Source organism: Gossypium arboreum, chromosome 4, assembly GCF_025698485.1.
Source record: "Gossypium arboreum isolate Shixiya-1 chromosome 4, ASM2569848v2, whole genome shotgun sequence".
In the NCBI taxonomy this organism is placed as follows: Eukaryota; Viridiplantae; Streptophyta; class Magnoliopsida; order Malvales; family Malvaceae; genus Gossypium; species Gossypium arboreum.
The window spans coordinates 7,464,727-7,483,898 of NC_069073.1; the positions used below are offsets into that span (position 1 = coordinate 7,464,727).

Genomic DNA, 19,172 nt, shown 5'->3' on the forward strand with positions numbered 1-19,172 from the left:
GGAGGTAGCAGAAAGTGATATCGTCAAACTCCTTGATTAACTCAAGAACCAGCCTTCGGTAATTGATCAACTTAGGGTCTCTTGTCTCCCATTCACCTTTAAGCTGATAGATCACTAATGCTGAATCCCCATATACCTCTAGCGCTCTAATCTTGCGTTCTATGGCCGCACAAATTCTTATGATACATGCTTCGTATTCGGCCATATTGTTTGTGCAATCAAAATCCAATTTACTGATGAAAGGATAATGATCTCCGTTTGGAGATACCAAGACTGCCCCAATTCCGTTCCCCACAGCATTGAAAGCTCTGTCAAAATTCAGTTTCCAGGGGTGGCCTTCTTGAGAGTCTTCTTCCATGGTCATGACATACATTAGATCCTCATTCGGAAAATCAAAACTCAACAGCTCATAATCTTCTAGAGCTCTACTGGCTAGAAAATCTGCTATTACACTCCCTTTTATAGCCTTTTGGTTTATATAGACTATGTCAAACACAGAAAGCAAAATTTGCTAACGAGTCATTCTTCCGTTCAAAGCATTTGACTCCATCATGTACTTCAAAGGGTCTAGTTTTGAGATGAGCCAAGTTGTGTGGTACAACATGTATTGTCTCAGTCTTCGGGTTGTCCAAATCAAAGCACAACACAACTTATCGATCGACGAATACCTTGTCTCACATTCGGTGAATTTCTTGCTGAGATAGTGTATTGCTTTCTCTTTTCTTCCTGACTCGTCATGTTGGCCTAGCACACATCCCATGGAGTTTCCAAACACTGCTAGGTACAGTATCAGTAGTTTATCCGGGCAATGTGGCATCAGTACTGGGGCATTGGACAAATAATGTTTGACCTTATCGAAAGTTTTCTGGCATTCCTCATCCCAAACACCTGGATTATGCTTCCTAAGGAGACAGAATATTGGGTCACATTTCTCCGTTAGTTGTGAAATAAACCGAGCGATGTAATTTAATCTTCCTAGGAAACCTTGAATTTCTTTTTGAGTGCGCGGTAGGGGTAATTCTTGTATGGCCTTGACTTTATCTGGATCAATCTCAATTCCCCTCTCACTGACTACAAATCCCAACAATTTTCTTGACCTGGCCTCGAAGGTACACTTTGCAGGATTGAGTTTTAGTTGGAACTTTCTTAACCTCAAGAATAGTTTCCTCAGGACTTGCACATGCTCCTTCTCTATTTTGGATTTTGCAATCATGTCGTCAATGTAGACTTCGATCTTCTTGTGCATCATATCATGGAACAAAGTTACCATGGCCCTCTGATATGTTGCTCCTGCATTTTTCAGTCTAAATGGCATCACCTTATAACAAAACGTCCCCCACATGGTTTCGAATGTCATTTTTTCCATGTCTTCAGGATGCATTTTTATCTGGTTGTACCTCGAGAAGCCGTCCATGAATGAGAAAAGCGAGTAACCTGTCGTGTTATCCATTAGCGTATCAATGTGAGGTAATGGGAAATTGTCCTTTGGGCTGGCTTTATTCAAATCTCGATAGTCCATGCACATTCGTACCTTCCCATCTTTTTTAGGAACCGGGACTATATTGGCTACCCATTATGAGTACTTGACCAATTGTAAGAAACCAGCATCGAATTGCTTCTTGACCTCTTCCTTTATCTTCAACAAAACATCGGGTCTCATCCTTTGAAATTTTTGTTGAACTAGCCTACATTCTTCCTTTATGGGGAGTCGATGTACCACAATATTAGTATTCAATCCGGGTATATCTTGATATGACCATGCGAAGACGTCCTTGAATTCCCAGAGTAACTCGATGAGGTCTTACTTTATTTCTGCAATGATACTAGTTCCAATCTTCACCTCTTTTCCTTCTCCTAGGCTAACAATTTCCACCAACTCTTTGTGAGGTAGGATTTGTTTCTCCTCTTGTTCTACCATTCTTAACAAATCAGGAGATAGGTTACAATTTCGGTCATCTTCAAAATCCTCAGTGTCTTCCATACACAAATCTTGCTCGAAAAGAGTCTTTGAGTCAGTAGGAACATTGCTCATATCATTGATATCTTGAGACCTGTTATGGATGAAGAAAGAAATCCAATGAACAAAAGAATCTAAGAATATTTGATTTGTATGGTATGATTATGAATGAAGTAGAAAGAATAAAAGAATATTTACTCAAGATGATATGCAAAAATGCATTTTTTATTGAAATAACGATATTTGGACATATGCCTATTTCATAAAAAGATTCTTATTGCCCCTAGGCTTAGAGCAATAAGCTTGTTTTGAATATTACTCTGAGTTAATTCTAAAAGTTACAGGGATCTCCTCCGCGGTCTAATTGTTCAAAACACTTCCCGATATGTAAGGGCGAATTCCAGATAAATTCCCTTCTTCAGTTCTTTCTTCAGATATGGCATTAATGCTCAAACTTTCTAACATTTCTTCCGCCACTTTCTTCAATGTCATCTCTTGTTTTGGGTGGATAGTTCCTCCAGACACGAACGTTCGGGATAAATGAGGAAAGGTCATTGGTTCCCACTTGACCTCCTCACCGCACAGACGCGCTCTTCTTATCTCTTGCCTTTTCTTTAGCTCTTTCTTCTTTTGCTTCACGTCTGGCTTAAATATTAAGCCAAAGCGGTCTCGTTTTTCTCTTAGCATTGGTACCTCGCTCCTTCCTTGGAGACACCTTCCAAGTCCTCTTCCTGGCAAGGCTCCTTTGCCGACCGTCAATCGCAGGCCCATCCTCGTAGTTTTGGATATTTTGGGTATTGGGATCTTGTTTCCTTCGACAATGAATGTGGCATTGACGAATTCTAGCGATCGAAAGGAACATTCTATTGCCTCATCGTCCGCACCTATGTACGGTGCGTCACTAGTAACAGATGCAATGATATCTTCTTCCGCTTTATCGTTACCAATCTACCCTCAGTCACCAACTTCAATTTTTGGTTTAATGACGACGGTACTGCTCCCGCTGAGTGGATCCATGGCTTCCCCAACAGGCAATTGTATGATGGCTTGATGTCCATTACCAAATTGTCCACTTCGTATGTATTTGGGCCAATCAAGAGAGGTATCTCAATTCTTCCCATCACTTTTCTTTCCGTACCGTCGAATGCTCTCACGACGTTTTGACATGTCTTCATGTAAGAGTTATCCACTGGCAACCTATTTAACGTGGACAAGGGCATGGCATTCAACGCCGATCCATTATCAATCAATACCCCTGGCAATGTATATCCCTTGCAGCGAGTGGTAATGTGCAGGGCCTTTGTAGATCCCATGCCTCCTATTGGTATTTCATCATCATTAAAGAATATAAAATTATTCGCGCTGATGTTATTGACCAGACGATCGAGCTTGTTGACAGAGATATCATCTGCAACATATGTTTCATTCAAAACCTTCATCAATGCACTTCGGTGAGTTTCTGAGCTCAAGAGCAATGCTAGTACCGATATGCGAGCTGGTTGTTTGTGCAATTGTTCTACAATGCTATACTCGCTGTGCTTCAGGAATTTTAAGAATTCCTTAGCCTCCTTTTCAGTTGTAGGCTCATTGATAGGTGATTCAGGTCTGGTTGTCTTTTCCTTTTATTGTTCAACGACCACGGATTTTCCTTTAACTAGTTCTGCTTTTGTGTTCGGGGTATAACACCTTCCACTGCGTATATAGAAACCCTCATCTTGACCTTTCTCCGAAGTGCCAGTTGGGTTCTCCCCTCCCGGGATCGTTACGTTGCAGTCGTAATTCCAAGGAACCCTCTTGCTATCTTTATAAGGGAAAGCGACGGAGTTCTGGATTATGACCTTTGGCGCAATTGGTACTCCGACTTCATTGGCTCTTGGTCGGGATATAATTACGACCGGGTGACTGACCTCATGGACTTTGTTGGTTGGCCCTTGCTTTGACGTGTACATATCTTCTCCCTTCGGGACCTCAGTATACTCAAAGAATTCAATCTCTTTATTTTCTATTAATCTCTGTACCAGGGCCCTAAATTCATTACACTTTTGGATCTCATGCCCTTCCACCTCGTGGAATTCATAGTAGTACTTTGCTCCTTCAGGCTTCTCCCTTAAATCTTGTATAAGTAAGCCTTTTTCCACTATTTTCTTCCAAACCCATCTCAACGGAGTCTTTACCTTTGATACGTCCATCTTAGTTCTCCTCCCTCTATTTTCGACTATCGCGTTTACCCCATTGTCTGAATGACTGGGCAACGGATTTCCTACCACATTAGGTCCTATGGGATCATCGAACTTCACAATGCCCATCTTTATGAACCTTTCGACTAATTTTTTGAAGGCCGTGCAGTTTACAATTGTGTGCCTCGCAATTCCTGTATGGTATTCGCATTGAGTGTTTGCGTCATACCACTTAGGGAATGGAGGTTGTATGGGTTTCAGGTAAAATAGAGACACCACATGCGCATCGAATAGATTCTGGTAAAGCTCCCTATATGTCATTAGGATTGGCGTAAACTGGACTCTTTCCATGTTAGGTCTTGGGTTGGAATCTTGTCTTGTGAAGCCCTGATGGCTAGCAGTCACTGCCCTCGGCTGGCTCACTGTGACTGGCTTGGAATAACCCTTATTGTATAAACTCGCATTGTTCATCTCGTTTTCTTTCCTTCTTGGAGTTGATCTTTTGGCACTTTCCCCCGTTTCAATTTTCCCACATCTTACCGCGTTTTCTATCATCTTCCTGGACATTACTATGTCCGAGAAGCTTTTAGTAGTGCTCCCTAACATGTGGTTAATAAATGGGGCCTTTAGAGTATTGATAAAGAGCATGGTCGTTTCCTTCCCCAAGAGGGGTAGTTGGACCTGCATTGCCATCTCCCTCCATCGTTGGGCATACTATCTGAAGCTCTCACTTGGCTTCTTTTCCATGTTTTGTAGAGTAATTCTGTCAGGTGCTATGTCTGTTACGTGACCGTATTGTTTCATGAAAGTTTGAGCCAAGTCCTTCCATGAACCAATTTAGGCACGGCTGAGCTGGTTATACTACTTGGCCGCAAATCCGATTAGACTGTCTTGGAAACAGTGGATTAACAGCTGATCATTGTTAACATACCCTGTCATCCTTCGACAAAACATCGTAACATGAGTTTCGGGGCAGCTTGTCCTATTATACTTTTCAAATTCTGGGGTTTTAAATTTTGGCGGGAGCACCAGATTTGGGACCAAGCTTAAGTCCTTAGCATCGATTCCGCCACGGTAATCAGCAGTCTCCATCGCTTTGAACTTTTCTTCAAGCCATTTACACCGATCATCGAGTTGTTTCGCCAGGTTTACTTTTCCTTTTCTCCATTTTTGCCATGTCATCAAGGTCCGAGACAAATGGATTAGCTGGATTATCCTCAGGATTAGAGCCCGAACCTATAAGAATATTCATTGGTGTCGAGGCATTGGTCTGGTATTGTTGGGGCCTGATAGTGAGGGGTACCATTTGTGGGTGTACCTCCGGTTGTGGTTGAGTGTTTACTGGAGCAAATCTTGGGGGATAGATAGGGTCTTCATTATCGTTCCCCATAGTGCTCTTCCCCTTTTCGCGTTCTCTAGCCAGCAACTGCGCCAACTGGCCTATCAGATTATTTTGGGATTCTTCCATTTTTTCCTTCATATCGTGTTGTATTTTAGCCAGTTGCTCTTGCATCTGTGTTTGTAACTGCTCTTGCATTTCCCTTTGCATGTGTTCTATCCTTTCCAATCTCTGATCCATTGTTTTGGTTTTACGACGGGTATAGTAGCTGTGTTCGGTTGGTTAATTCTTGTTGGTTTCCAGATTAACTGAAATAATTTTGCTTAATCACGGTCTTTTCATGAAATTTAATGCATATGATGAAATGTAATGCAAATGAATGAATGCAAAAAGAGGCGTTGACTCTAATTAAATTTTATTAGAAGAACTTCACTAGAAGAAAAATTTCTTTACATAGAATGGATGATTACATATACAACTTTGACCTAATGCCTAAAACCTTAACATTCCTAAGAAGTCAAGTTAAGTTTCAGCCTCGCTCTGATTCCAACTCGTACTTTAAGCTCAATACATCAGCCTGAACTGCCATGGTTTGCAAGTAATCGGCTACCTCCCGAACCTGAGCTACAGCTTCGCCCATGACATAGTCTTTATCTCTAATCTAGTTCTGAGAGTGGTGAAGCTGTTCCCTGTAATGGTTGTTGTTTGCCTTAAGAAGTTTCACTCGAATTTTACTATCTCGTAGTGTAATCTTGAGTTCTTCTACTTCTCTTTTCAACTCTTCGATCCTGCTCAAACTAGCCTTCAGCTCAATTACCGAATTACGGCTACGATGTTGATGAAGTGATCTTTCCAATTCAGCCACCCGAGCTTGTAACTTTTCCTTTTCGTTTTGGGTTTCTAACAAACTCTTCTTCAGAGTATCCTCTCATACTCGGGTATCTTGAAACTTTTTCTCCCAATGGTCGGCTCTAGTCTTTTCCTCTTTGATCTCTTGACACCATTGCTCCGACGTTTTACCTAAACCGACAGTTCTTATCTACATACGCAGCTTATTGTAATCGGTTTTTAGACTATCCAAATCTTCATCGGCCTTGTTCTTTCCCTTCCTCAATTTCTCAGCCTCTAGGTTGTGGATATCGACGTCTAATCCCAACTTCATTTTCTCTTCTTCTAGTTGCTCTATCTTCTTCCCCAACTCCAAGTTCCTTTTCTCAAAGTCTTGTTTAATGATCTTTAACTCGGATGGGATAACCCGTAAATGCTCCTCTATCGGTTGAGTGTTCTCTTAATTTGGTCTTGGGATGTTGTCGTTGACTCTCTTACCCCACCACCATTCATACTCGGGGGTCGTCATTGGGCCTGTAGTGAATCCTTTCATTCTTTGAGTTTGGTTCTAAGCATATGATATCTTGCGAACCCTCCTCTTATAATTATTATCTTTATAGGGGAACTCACATTGTGCCAACCCTTGTGTCACCGGTATAAATTACCTTGATCGATATTACCTTAACACCATCAGTGGAGAGTATCCAACGGCTCCCCATATTCCCGCCAGAGGGACCCAGTCAAAATCACCGCACTTATATAAGATCTCGTCAGGGATCAACCATGGAGCCCTTCATTCAACTTCTTCGGTCCGCAAATTTTGGAGAATAGTTATCCATTTCTCTTCAGAGATGTCGTCTTGCCTCGATGTAGCCACTAATTCTCTTAATGGGGAATAATCCTTAGAGAAGACCCGATAGGAAACCTTTTTCACCTTCTAAAAATGGCTATGGAACCAAGCTAGAAGAAGCTGTGCATAACCAATAAATCTTCCCTCGCCCACTTTCCGACATGCATTCAAGGATCTGAAAGTTTCTGCGAGGATTACCGGGACGGGTATGGTACCTTTATCAAGTCGATCGAATAAATCTGAAACGGCTTCATCTATGTGTCCGAGTGCCTTAGGAAAGATGATCAAATCGTAGAGGCTTAAGGCAAAAATGTTAACCCTTTTCTTCGAATCCGAGTGTGCAAAGATCAAATCTTTCAAATTCCTCCAAGGAATACACTTACTATCCCCTTTTTGCTTGATGCGGGCTACAACCCATTGCTCGCTCATCCCCGTGATATTTATCAATTTCTTCAAAAAGGGAGGGACATTGACAGGTCTTGAATAGGCCCTATCGGCCTGAATCTTCAGGCAATTAAGTAACGCCATGTATTCCTCCACAATAGGTACTAAATCGACTCCTCCGAAGGTGAAGTAACTATAAGCGGGGTTCCAAAACTGTGCGAGAGCCCGAAACAAGTACTTGTCCACCTTTACATCGAGCAAATAGGGTAGGTCCCCATAGTTACAGTAAAAGAGTTGCTTGACCTCACTATTCCAACTATTCCATATATCCCTTAATTCTTACAGGTCGTTCTGAGTCACACTGATGCGAGTGAAACCCACAACTCCGATTCATATCCTTCGGTTAAACTATCTCCTTTCTCTTGTTGCGTTCTCTCGGACCACACTCGGACGGCCGCATTATCCTCCACTCTATCAAGAAATCCTTTTTCCATGCTAAACTCTCCTATCTAGTAACCGAACGTGAATCAACACCCTTTTATGATGAGATGCCATGCGAAAACAACAAAACACAACGAGTCAGTATTATATACAAAGAGTAGAATTCAAAACAAATAAGGAATAATTAAGCACCTAATCGGGTAACCACTAGGGTTCGGTGTAGTTCTACCTAGGGTAGGCTCTTAGGGCTCATTACATGTAGTTTGGTTCTAAAGTAAAGGTACCTGAACCAGTAGATTCCTCGATCCTCACCCATTATAGGCTCATACGGACCGAGTTCGATTCAGGGGAATACATTTCCCTACGGCTATATGGAGATGAAAACCTCACGAATACGCAGGTACGGATGTATCCCGAAAGTGATCCACGATCTTATATGGAGGTGAAGACCTCACGAAGGAGTAGTTTCTCACTTCCACTTAAGAGGGTAAAATTGACCAATAATGCGATGCGATATGCAAAGATACATCAAAGAATTAAACCACTTAAAGCAATCATATTATGAAGAAAATCATGAAAATAACAGACAACATGTAATGTAGTAAATCTAAAACTAATTTTCAATTTTTGACGAAAGACAAAAATTAATAAATTTAAGGCTTGACTCTCAAAGTCCCCAGTGGAGTCGCCAAGCTGTCGAAACCATTTTTTCAAAACGGGAATCGACTTTGTTTAAAGGCGAAAATCAAAACAGAAGTCGCCACCGATCTTTATTTGGTGTGATCGGATCACCTTTGTTTTAATAAAATAATTTTAGTTTACTAAAACGTCATTTTGGTCCACAAAATTCAAGAGAACAAGTTCGGGAGTCGGTTACGTGTGAGGAAGGATTAGCACCCTCGACACGCCCAAAAATTGGTACCGAATTGATTAGTTAGTGTCTTAATGTCAAAAATTAAAAATCGGGAATGGATTTGAAATACGATCCTTTTTTATTAACATCGATTTTAAAATTCTTGAATTAGCTCAAAACGATTGTTTAATGATTTCCTTATCCCGAGATATCGGAGTATCACATCCCGTAAGTTAGGACACAATACCATGAATTCCTGAGCGCAAGGTCGTCTTTTAATTTAAATAAGAATTTCATTTGTATTAAAACTTGAAAAGGATATTTGACTATTTAGAAACAACGAGAAAATCGAAACCTCGTAAGTTAGGGCACAATTCCTCGATGTTCCAAAATGCAAAACATTGCCTTATTTGGAAAATTTTGTTTTTGAATAGTAGCGAATACAATATTTAAACGACGTGTATTAGTTATTTAGGTTAGAATAAAGCGATTTGTTGGATAAATGTATTGGGGTCTAATTTGAGGCAATGATATAAAATGAAGTATAGTGCGACAAGGAACAATGATTCATGCATAAAATATTCTACAAGCTCATGGCAATAATATGAATACGAGTAGGCAAATTAACATATATGCAATAGCAATAATTTCACAACATACATTATTTAACATTAAGCTTAATAAATATAGAAATGAAGTAATAGTATAAAACAAATTAAATCAAATAATAAAATAATCTTAAATATAAAATATATATGTAAAGAGTTTAAAATAAATACTAGAAAAGCAACTTAAAGTAAATGATAAAAATAATTTAAAATCATTAATGAAAAGTCTAAAATAAATAATACATAAAAATAAATTTAAAACAAATAATATGCATAGTATATTAAAAAAACAACTTAACCTAAATATATATATATATATATATATATATATATATAATAACGTATAAAGAGTTTAAGATAAAAACATATGATAATTTGAAAATAAATGATCCATACAAAAGGAAGTTTAAGATTAAACATTGTATAAACTTAAAATAATAAGTAATTCAAAAATAATATATAAAAAGGATTTTAAAATAAACTAATAAAAAGCAATGTGAAGTGATGAACATATATATAATAATTCAAAATGACCTGTAAAAAGTTTAAAATAAATGATATGTAAGATAATTTAAGATAAATAATAGAAATAAGTTTAAAATGAATATTATGTAGTAATAAATCTGAAATAAGTAATATATAAAACATTTAAAAAGGGTATATATTAAAACAGATTACACATATAAGAATTTGAAAGTAATAATATACAAAAAATTTAAAATACATAATAAAACAATTTAGAATGGATAATACATATAACAAATTTAAAATAAACAATTGATAAAACAATTTAAAGTGTATAGTGCATGAAATAATATATCTAAAGCAATTTAAAACAATATAATATATGAAATTTAAGATAAATAAAAACAGTTTAAGATGAATAAATAAATAAAAAGTCCAGATTTATAGGAAAAAAGGGGAAAATTACAAATAAAAATGAAAATTTAAGTTCCAAATTCGAATAAAAAATAGATACAAGTATTTAAAAAGGATTAAATCAAAATCTGAATAAAATTAAAAGGAAAATTTGGGTAAAAAAATGAAGCGACGGGCGCATTTAAATCGCGCTGAAACCTGGAAGGACCGATCACGCAAATAGCCCGTAAGTCCAAAACACACGGGTTCCCCCCCCCCCCAAACAGCACCGTTTTGGGGCATGGGGGGGTAATGTGTGTGTGTGCAAAACGGTAGTGTTTTGCATGGCTATTAAAGCCAAAATTTTTTTATTTATTTTTTTAACTTTATTTTCTTTAAAAAAAAGGCAGAGAGTCTTCCTACTCTCTCTCCCTTCTCATTTTCCTCCGGTCACCGAGGTAGCGATTCACCTCCGTACCGGCCGCCATAAGCGGTGGTCGAAGGTGCGACAATGGGCTCTTTAGCCCCTATTTAAACGCGCACGAAGGCCCCCTCTTTTTAGCCCCGAAAGGATCGAGAAGAGAAGACCCCTCTTCTCCTTTTGGGCTCGAATCCGGCGACAGAGGAGGAGGTCCTGATGGCGCAACCAGAGTAGATCGGTAAGTTTCCTTTCCTCCTTTTTTACTTTTGTCTATTTTCGTATAAAAATAATTAAAAAAAAAAAAGAAAACAGGGTAAATGAACTCAGAATTTAAAATGAAAATGGAGATAAAAAAAATCAACCTTTTTGGTTCTTTTACTGTTTTTATTGCTTAATGCGCGTAAAAAACAATACAATGCTAAAGTTCGAAGCTTTATAACCGAATATAAGATCCGTTTTTGTCCATATTTGTTTTGTTTTCTGCCATTTCTTGTCGTTTTCTTTGTTGTTTCCTATTACTTTGCATGTGGATCTCTCTTTGCAGGTGACGTGACGCATGGAAGGTCGATGGTTGGTGCCCCGAGCGGCGGTGGCTGAAAGCATGCGGCGGCTGCATATTGGGGAAGTGTTTGCTGCTGAAAATCTTAAGCAAGTGGGCTATTATTTGGGCTAGGGTTTGATGTAAATTGGGTTTGGGTAGGTTTTGTCTTAATTTTGGGCCATGTATTGGACTGTTTTTTTGTTTATTTGGTTTGGGTTCTTTTAGGCCAAAATTGGCTACTACAATATTATTATTATTATTATCTGAATCATTTAAATTTTATTTAATATCTATGTTATCCCAATTTTTTTCCCTAAAAGCTTTTAATTCATCATTCGAAAATAAATATGAATTAATAATGTCAAAACTGCAGTTAAAAAAATTAAAAGAAATATTTTGACCTCTAAAAAAAGATAAAACAAACAAACATCGAACACATTTGCTTGACCCAATTTACGATCCATTCAAAGTTCTAAATTGGCCTGAAATTTCAAAATGTTTTAATTACATCTTTAAAGTAAGAGTATTTTGTCAATTAGGTCTTACAGCCACCTAATCATTAATTTAGATATTAAATACTTGTTCAAATATAATACGAAATACAATTAAAACACGTTAATCAAATTAAAAATATACATATGTTTATTGTATAAACAATTTAAATGTCATATTAAATTGAAGCTAACATAATAAAAACTCTTCAAACTCCTCAATCAACATATGAAGAGAGTTTTTTATTCAAACATTCCATCAAAATTTTATGCTTGCAAGCTTACATTTTTTATGGGAAGAACAAAAAATCATGCAATTATCCATGAAGACCACGTACCACAAGGGTTTTGATGAGGAAGCAATTAGGTTTTCTTGTGGAGGCTAAGCATTAATGAGGAACCCATAATGGAAATTTCTTTGATGATTAATCATTAGTGGTTCATCTTAGTATTAAGCTTTATGGGTACTAATTAAAATTTCAAAATTTTTGGATTTAATGAAATTTTAAAAAGTAGGATTTAATTAAAATTTGGGTAAATTACACCAACAGGCACTCAACTTTAATGTAGCTGACAAGATAGTCACTTTGATTTCAATTTAGTTACTCAACTTTCTAAAAATAATAAATCAACCCTTTTAATCATTTTCCATTACAGATGTAACAGAAAAGTGACATGGCACTTAACAGAGTCTTTGTTGTCATTAATCGGTTAGCTGGACAGCTAACACCAGTTTAAATAGCCCCATTTAAGAGTTTAGGGTTTAGATAGTAGAAGAAGAAGAAGAGGAGGAGGAGAAGAAGAAGAGGAGGAGGAGAGGAAGAAAAAAAGAAGAAGAGAAGAAATAGAGATGCAGACTGTGTTACTAGTGTGCTATTGTGGAAACCCAGCCAATTTAAAGACGTCTTGGTCTAATGACAACCCAGGTAGGAGGTTTTTGGAGTGTAAGAAGAATGGGAGTGGGTTTTGAAATCCATGTCATTTTTTCGCCTGATTTGATCCACGATTGACACTTCATTTAGGAATTGTGTTGTTGGGTCTTCTGAAAAAAGTGAGGACATTGAAGCATGCAATGAAGAGGGTGAGAAAAACATGGTGTTTGGTGCTGTTATTTGTAATATTGTTGTTGTTGTTGTTTAAATGAAAAACTAGCTTATGTGATAGCTGGTGTTGTTGTTGTTGAAATGGAAAACTAGCTTATATGGCTGTTGGTATTGGAAGAGTATTCTTTCATAGTGAGTGGAAGCTTGCAGATCTAAATGTCATGGTCTGTAAAAGGTATTAGTTTGCTTGTATGTTTTAGTTGAAACTTGAAAGTTGAAAGACTAATGCCAATCTCTTACATTTGTATTTCACTTCATTTGATTTTCTGAATACCATGTGGAATGTTTAATCTTCTTTTAAGACTTGAAAAAGTATTTGGTTATTGTTTTTCATTTTCTTACATTACATGGATCAATGCTCAGAAGGGTAGAAGAGACAAAACAGATGAAAAAAACATAAAACATTAGTCACCTTTAAATTTTCATTCATAAATTAAGCCAAACTGTTTACAAAAAGAAGGGCTAACAATTCAGTACAATTGAACACATTTGACTTGTAGGTAAATTTTAAAAAAATTTTAGTAACTATATGCCTAAGTTTAGATAACAGTAGCAATCATAGGAAAATTTACAAAAAATAATTTGCCTAAATTAAGAAATCAGTAGCAGCAATAGGCAAATTTACACAAGCTCAAAAAAGTTAACAAAATAAACGCTCGGTTCACAATGTCATCGATAGGTTTGGCACAAATGACTCTTGAGTAGAAGAAATCCATCTAACAGTGGTTGGTTTCCTCTTGAGTAAAAGCTTTTCTCTTGGGGCAGCAACTTGTTGGTAAGTTGAGGTAGTTTGTTGATGAGTTGGGGTAGCTTTTTGTTGAGTTGGAATAGCTTGTTGCTGAGTTGGGGTAGCTTCTTGCTGAATTGGGGCAACCACTTGATTATGAAGACCAACTTTGTGTCTTTTGACCTACACGTACAAGTGAAATCCATCAAATGCATCGCATATATAAGTAATCTAATGAAGCCAAGGTAGATGACTTACTAAAATGTTTTGACCGACTTCCCATTTGCAACTCCTTTTATTGTGGAATAATTTTTTGCATTTACTACACCTCATTTCCACCCCTCTCTTGTTCATCCTTTATGTTGTTTGTGGTTCATCAGATTCTTTCCTTCTCACCATAGTAGGTTTACTAGGTGGCTTTCTTAATGTAGGAGGCAATATTAGCAGCATGTCTGCTACAGACTCCATTTGCTTAAGACCTCTTACTGGCCTTATGAAGTTGGAGTAAATGGCAAGCTGGGTTTGCTTGGTGTACTAGGTTTTTACATAAGTTTCAGGGTATTCATCTTTTTTATGAATAACAACCACTGCATGCATGCAAGGGATGCTAGTGAGATCCCAATTCCTACAATAGTAGGAATTCTCAACTAGGTCCACCATATGCTGATTACTTGGACCACATTCAACTTGATATCTATCCCTCACCAGCATGCGATGGAACACACCTAAAAACAATCACTAAAACATATCATATTATACTCAAGTAAACTGATGGCAGAACAAAGGCACACATATATTAAAAATAACATGTGGCTAGCTTTACCAACATGTGATGGTAGAATAAAGGCATAAATATATTAAAAAAACATCTATTTACCATAGTGAATTTTTCATATTGACATCCAGCTTTTTCTTGATCTTTGGAGGTAAGACTCCTTTAATTTTTCCAACTTCTTTTTTCTTCTTGACAATCAACAATATAATTTTGGTCTTAATTGTTTACATCATGGTCAGAATGGACTTCCCTCTTGCTTCCAATATCACCTACTAGTAAGTAACATAAATGATTAGTAAGACAAGGTCCTTAATGAATTGCATGTAGAAAATAAATATGTGTTTACCTTGTTAAAGTATTCAGAAAGATTATTCACCAACATGTCAGAATGGCCCCTAATTGACAAGTGGGACCTTGACTAGTGAGTTGAGTTCTTTTCCTTCAACCAATCATAAGCATGTTGATTGGTATTCTTCAGTTCAAACATTACATCCTCAAAATCCCTTGGAGTGCTTGCTCTGGCAACTTTCCAAAGCAAATCTTTTAGTTTCTTTGTTCAAAAACTAGCTTTCTTGAAATCAGTATGTAGGTGTTTAACACAATGTCTTGTTTCTGCATTACGAAACAACATGGATATTGCTTCTACAAGTCCCTGCAAATAGAACAAAAATAATTTATTATAACGCCCTCAACCTGATCTGATTCACTGGATTCTGGTCTTGGGTGTTACAACACAAATACAGACTTTTGCTTATATACTCATACACGATTTTCATAACTAATACAACTTAATTAAAATAATCTCTCAACCAAAAGTTCAATTGAATATACATTGGAAAATTATTATTGTACAACAATTTCTACTTCAAGGACTTTTAGACAAGGCTCATAACTTAATTACATTATCTCAAAGTGTAAATCTTAAATAATGTTACAGACTACATTTATGCTACCAACTCATTCTGTAAGCATAATAACCTGCCCTGCTAGTTTTTTGGCGTAGCCTTGGCGTCGTCCCTCCTAGTGTAAAATTAAATCAACTAACTTGCAACATAAGGCATAGAGGTAAGTTCATGAGAGCTTAGTGAGGTAAACACCCATTTACTGAATCATTTTTGTATTTCGCATTTGGTAATTCAATTCATCATCTTATTGTTCTTTGTTCTTCAACTTGTTTCTAGCGAATACCTTTCCAGAATGTCATTCTTCGTATCTTAGTTGTCACCCTTGACTTTGAGATCATGCATTACTTTCTGCATCTTTGATACATTACTTATGTTCTTCACTTGTGCTTTTTTTATTTCTTAACCTTACCCATTCGAGAGGCTCACAAGGACAACATATTGTTATTTTTACATACATACTCTAAGTCTTCGTTTCTTCGCAATCCATGAATGGTTTTGTACTTAGAATATACATTCTTTAATTATATGATTTGATCCTTTGTGGAGAATACCATTTTTCTTCTGATAATTATAGACAGATAACCTTCTTCAATTTATTAGACATAACCCGAACTCAGATTTGGTCTTCAATTCTAATTAACCCATACTTTGAATTTGCCACATGCTGTAGCACATTACAGTTTCTTTGCTCTTATCTTTAGACATGTAGGATATGCCATAACAGTTCATACGAAGCTCGCCACAAAAGAAGTTCATTAGAATATCTCATCGAATGTATAACATGATACGCCATATTAACTTTTCCTTTTGAGTTTATTACAACTATCATTCCTTCAAAGTTCACCATGAATGCCATTTCTTTCCCTTAAGGTCCACCACAAAGGCATTTCCTTCAGAGTTCACCATGAATACAATTCTTCAGAGTGCGCTATAAGGGCATTGTCTTCATAGATCGCCACGAAGGCTTCCTTTTCAAATATGGCCATAAAGGCTTCCTTTTCATAGATCGCTACAAAAGCTTCCTTTTCGTGATGTTTTCCTCTCATCGTCCTGGGTCACGTAGATAACCCCTTTATGTAATCACATTCCTTTAGTTCTTTTCCACATAACGCCATAGCCCAACTATGGTATTACACAATATGGTGCCATAGCCATAGGCTTTTCCTTTCAGATATCGTGTTTAAAGTCGCAATGGACCCCTTTTAGACTCTACCGCTGTGAATAGACACAAAATCACGTAACAGATCTTTCATGCATTAGCACTAAGCTTAACATACATATCAGACATACTCTTACAGTTATATTTTTTGCTCTAGATCTCTTATCACATACTCTATACTTTTCAGAATCATACAAAATATACATGTAAATCTTATCTAACATTTATATATCAACATACTCATCGTACCATCATTTTCTAATCTCAATTTATAGTTCATACGATTCTTCACAGAAGTATCTAGACTAAACCAATTTACGTACATATGAGTCATCTTAGGGACTCACGTTACACCCATGAACAACAGCTTAATCTCCAAATCCAAACATTTATCACGAAATATCAGTAATTCATTGCTATAAGACATTGGGGTACCATTAAAACTCATTTTTATAACTTTTATCGTCATTTGAAACCTAGATAACCTCTATGCAATGCCTCACTTCCTCATCTTACTATTTACACACATAAGATAGCTTACTCTTTCAAAAGTCAACATGCAAGTCCATAATACTTACCCAGAATATGAACAACCTTCTGCACGAACTTCGATCTTTAGTTTTAGCTTAGCAAGAAAGATCCTTGTTCAACTTCGAGATAAGTTAACAATTGTGTTTGAACTAGAAAGAAGAAGATAACTCCCCATTTCTTATAAAGCTCACATCAATTTATATGTAAAACCCATGTTCTCATAGTGGAACTTGACACATGTCACCAACTTTCAAAATTGTCCTTAATAGTGGCTTACATTTGTAGAGAAACATACACAAGAATCCAAAATCTTTATGTATCCTTAATTTAGCCCTATTTTCATTCCTGACCATCTCGTTAGAAAGTCACTTGCACCATAACTAGACAAACTCGGTATACCTTACCTTTGGCGATAACCTCATTACCTAAGAACCCTTGACACACTTATCAATCTATTCTTTTATACATATTTACACATTTTCGAGAGCAATCATTACCTTATATTATAACATTAGCTATGCGTCCTCCATATATGCCAAAAGTTTCAATTGGATGAATAGGACTACATCATTCAGATTCCTTCGAGTTACTCGACTAGACTAAAGACCCATCAATATTGGATGTTACATTAATTCTTTGACATACCATCCTAAATAAAAACAACATAAAACATAGCAGACAAATGGAGTTTTACCTTCTGTTTGTCAGACATGAAATATATCTGATATGAACTCACAATTTCCAAGCCCAATGCAAACAACTCAAAGAACTAGAGCCATGATACTTGGTTTCACTTTCAACAGTAGCTTATGCAATAGGATAGATGCTATTATTTGAATTTATCCCAATAGCTGCCAATAGGTAACCACTAAAGTAGCCCTTCAAGAACAACCATCTAAACCTATTATCCTTTTACAACCGACCCTATACCCATATTTGCATGCCTGTAAACAAACTTATATCTTTTGAAACAACCTGTTATCTACATAACAGATTATTGTTGTTCCAACATTTTGGGTCCTAACCTCCAACAGATATTCATAAATCTTCTTATATCAAACCTTATAAGCTTTTTCAAGTAAATTCTAATGCCCTAAATTTAGCCTTCCTACATTTGGTTAGTGAGACAAGGCAAAGGAAATCTCTTTTAACATATTGTTGTAGTGATGTCAAAGAATAATTAGGATCAACAATGAACTTGTCTTTATAATGTTGACCTATCCAAGCTGAGGTTATATTATTAGTTTTATAGACTTTAGAGCAAGTATGCTTAGGGTTTGAACTCCTAATTTGCCAAGTCTAGTCAATAGGGCCATTAGGGTGTAGTCTAAAGGCCCATATGTAACAACAACATTTTGAACTGCAAACTGCCTTTAACCTCTTTAGATCATTTTTTGGGAACTTAATAAAATAATTATTCAACCTACCATACTGCTTGGCAGTTTCTTTTAGATTGTCTTTGGATCTAAATAACATTCCAACCTGAAGTTTTAGATTACTCGTGTCATTGTCTGGGTTGAACTCAGGCCAATTTTGGCCATCTGAGTTAGATTCATGTGCATTATTTAACCTCTCAGAATCATCATTATCAAACAGTTCCCCTACTTTTATATCATCCATGTTTAAGCCATCTAGATTAACCCTAATCCTACTAGACATATCCTATCATACACATCAAAATTAGACATTTCTTCTTCACTCTCATTAAATTCGTCATCAATTAAACCTGCCAAACAAATTTAATATCAATAAAGGTAGTGGTAGACAATAACCAAACACTTTAATACAACCTAGGTAATGGCAGACAATAACCAATATAAAAAAAATTTAATACAAACACATTCATTTATATCATGTACAATAACCAAATAATTTAATACAAACAAATCTATTTTTTTCATACACATGGCAGACAATAACCAAAAATTTTAATACAACCTAGGCAATGGCAGACAATAACCAATAACAAGATAATTTAACACAAAAAAAAATCTATTTTTTTCATGTGCAATAACCAAAAAATAATCATGCACTTTAATCCAAAACAGTATCATGCATATGGTAGACAATAACCAAACAATAATCATGCATTTTAATCCAAATCATATTTGAAACTAAAGAAGCTTGATATTGGTAGCCATAAAAATAGGAACCGATTTGTCTATTTCCTAGGGCAATTAGTATGCACATGACATGACATGCAATTAGTATTCACATTCCGATT

The 19,172-nt window shown here is 36.5% G+C and overlaps 1 protein-coding gene and 1 long non-coding RNA gene across 2 annotated transcripts; one reads left to right on the forward strand and one right to left on the reverse strand.

Annotated features, from left to right (window-relative positions):
• Positions 1 to 3,579: 3,579 nt before the first annotated feature.
• On the reverse strand, positions 3,580 to 4,827 carry LOC108458722 (uncharacterized). Its single transcript, XM_017758124.1, has one exon. The coding sequence runs from the start codon at positions 4,825 to 4,827 to the stop codon at positions 3,580 to 3,582; it is 1,248 nt and encodes a 415-aa protein (XP_017613613.1).
• Positions 4,828 to 10,683: 5,856 nt separating this feature from the next.
• Positions 10,684 to 11,544, forward strand: LOC128291435 (uncharacterized). Its single transcript, XR_008281214.1, has 2 exons — positions 10,684 to 10,954; positions 11,261 to 11,544. It is a non-coding gene; the product is annotated as an uncharacterized LOC128291435 (long non-coding RNA).
• Positions 11,545 to 19,172: the final 7,628 nt, after the last annotated feature.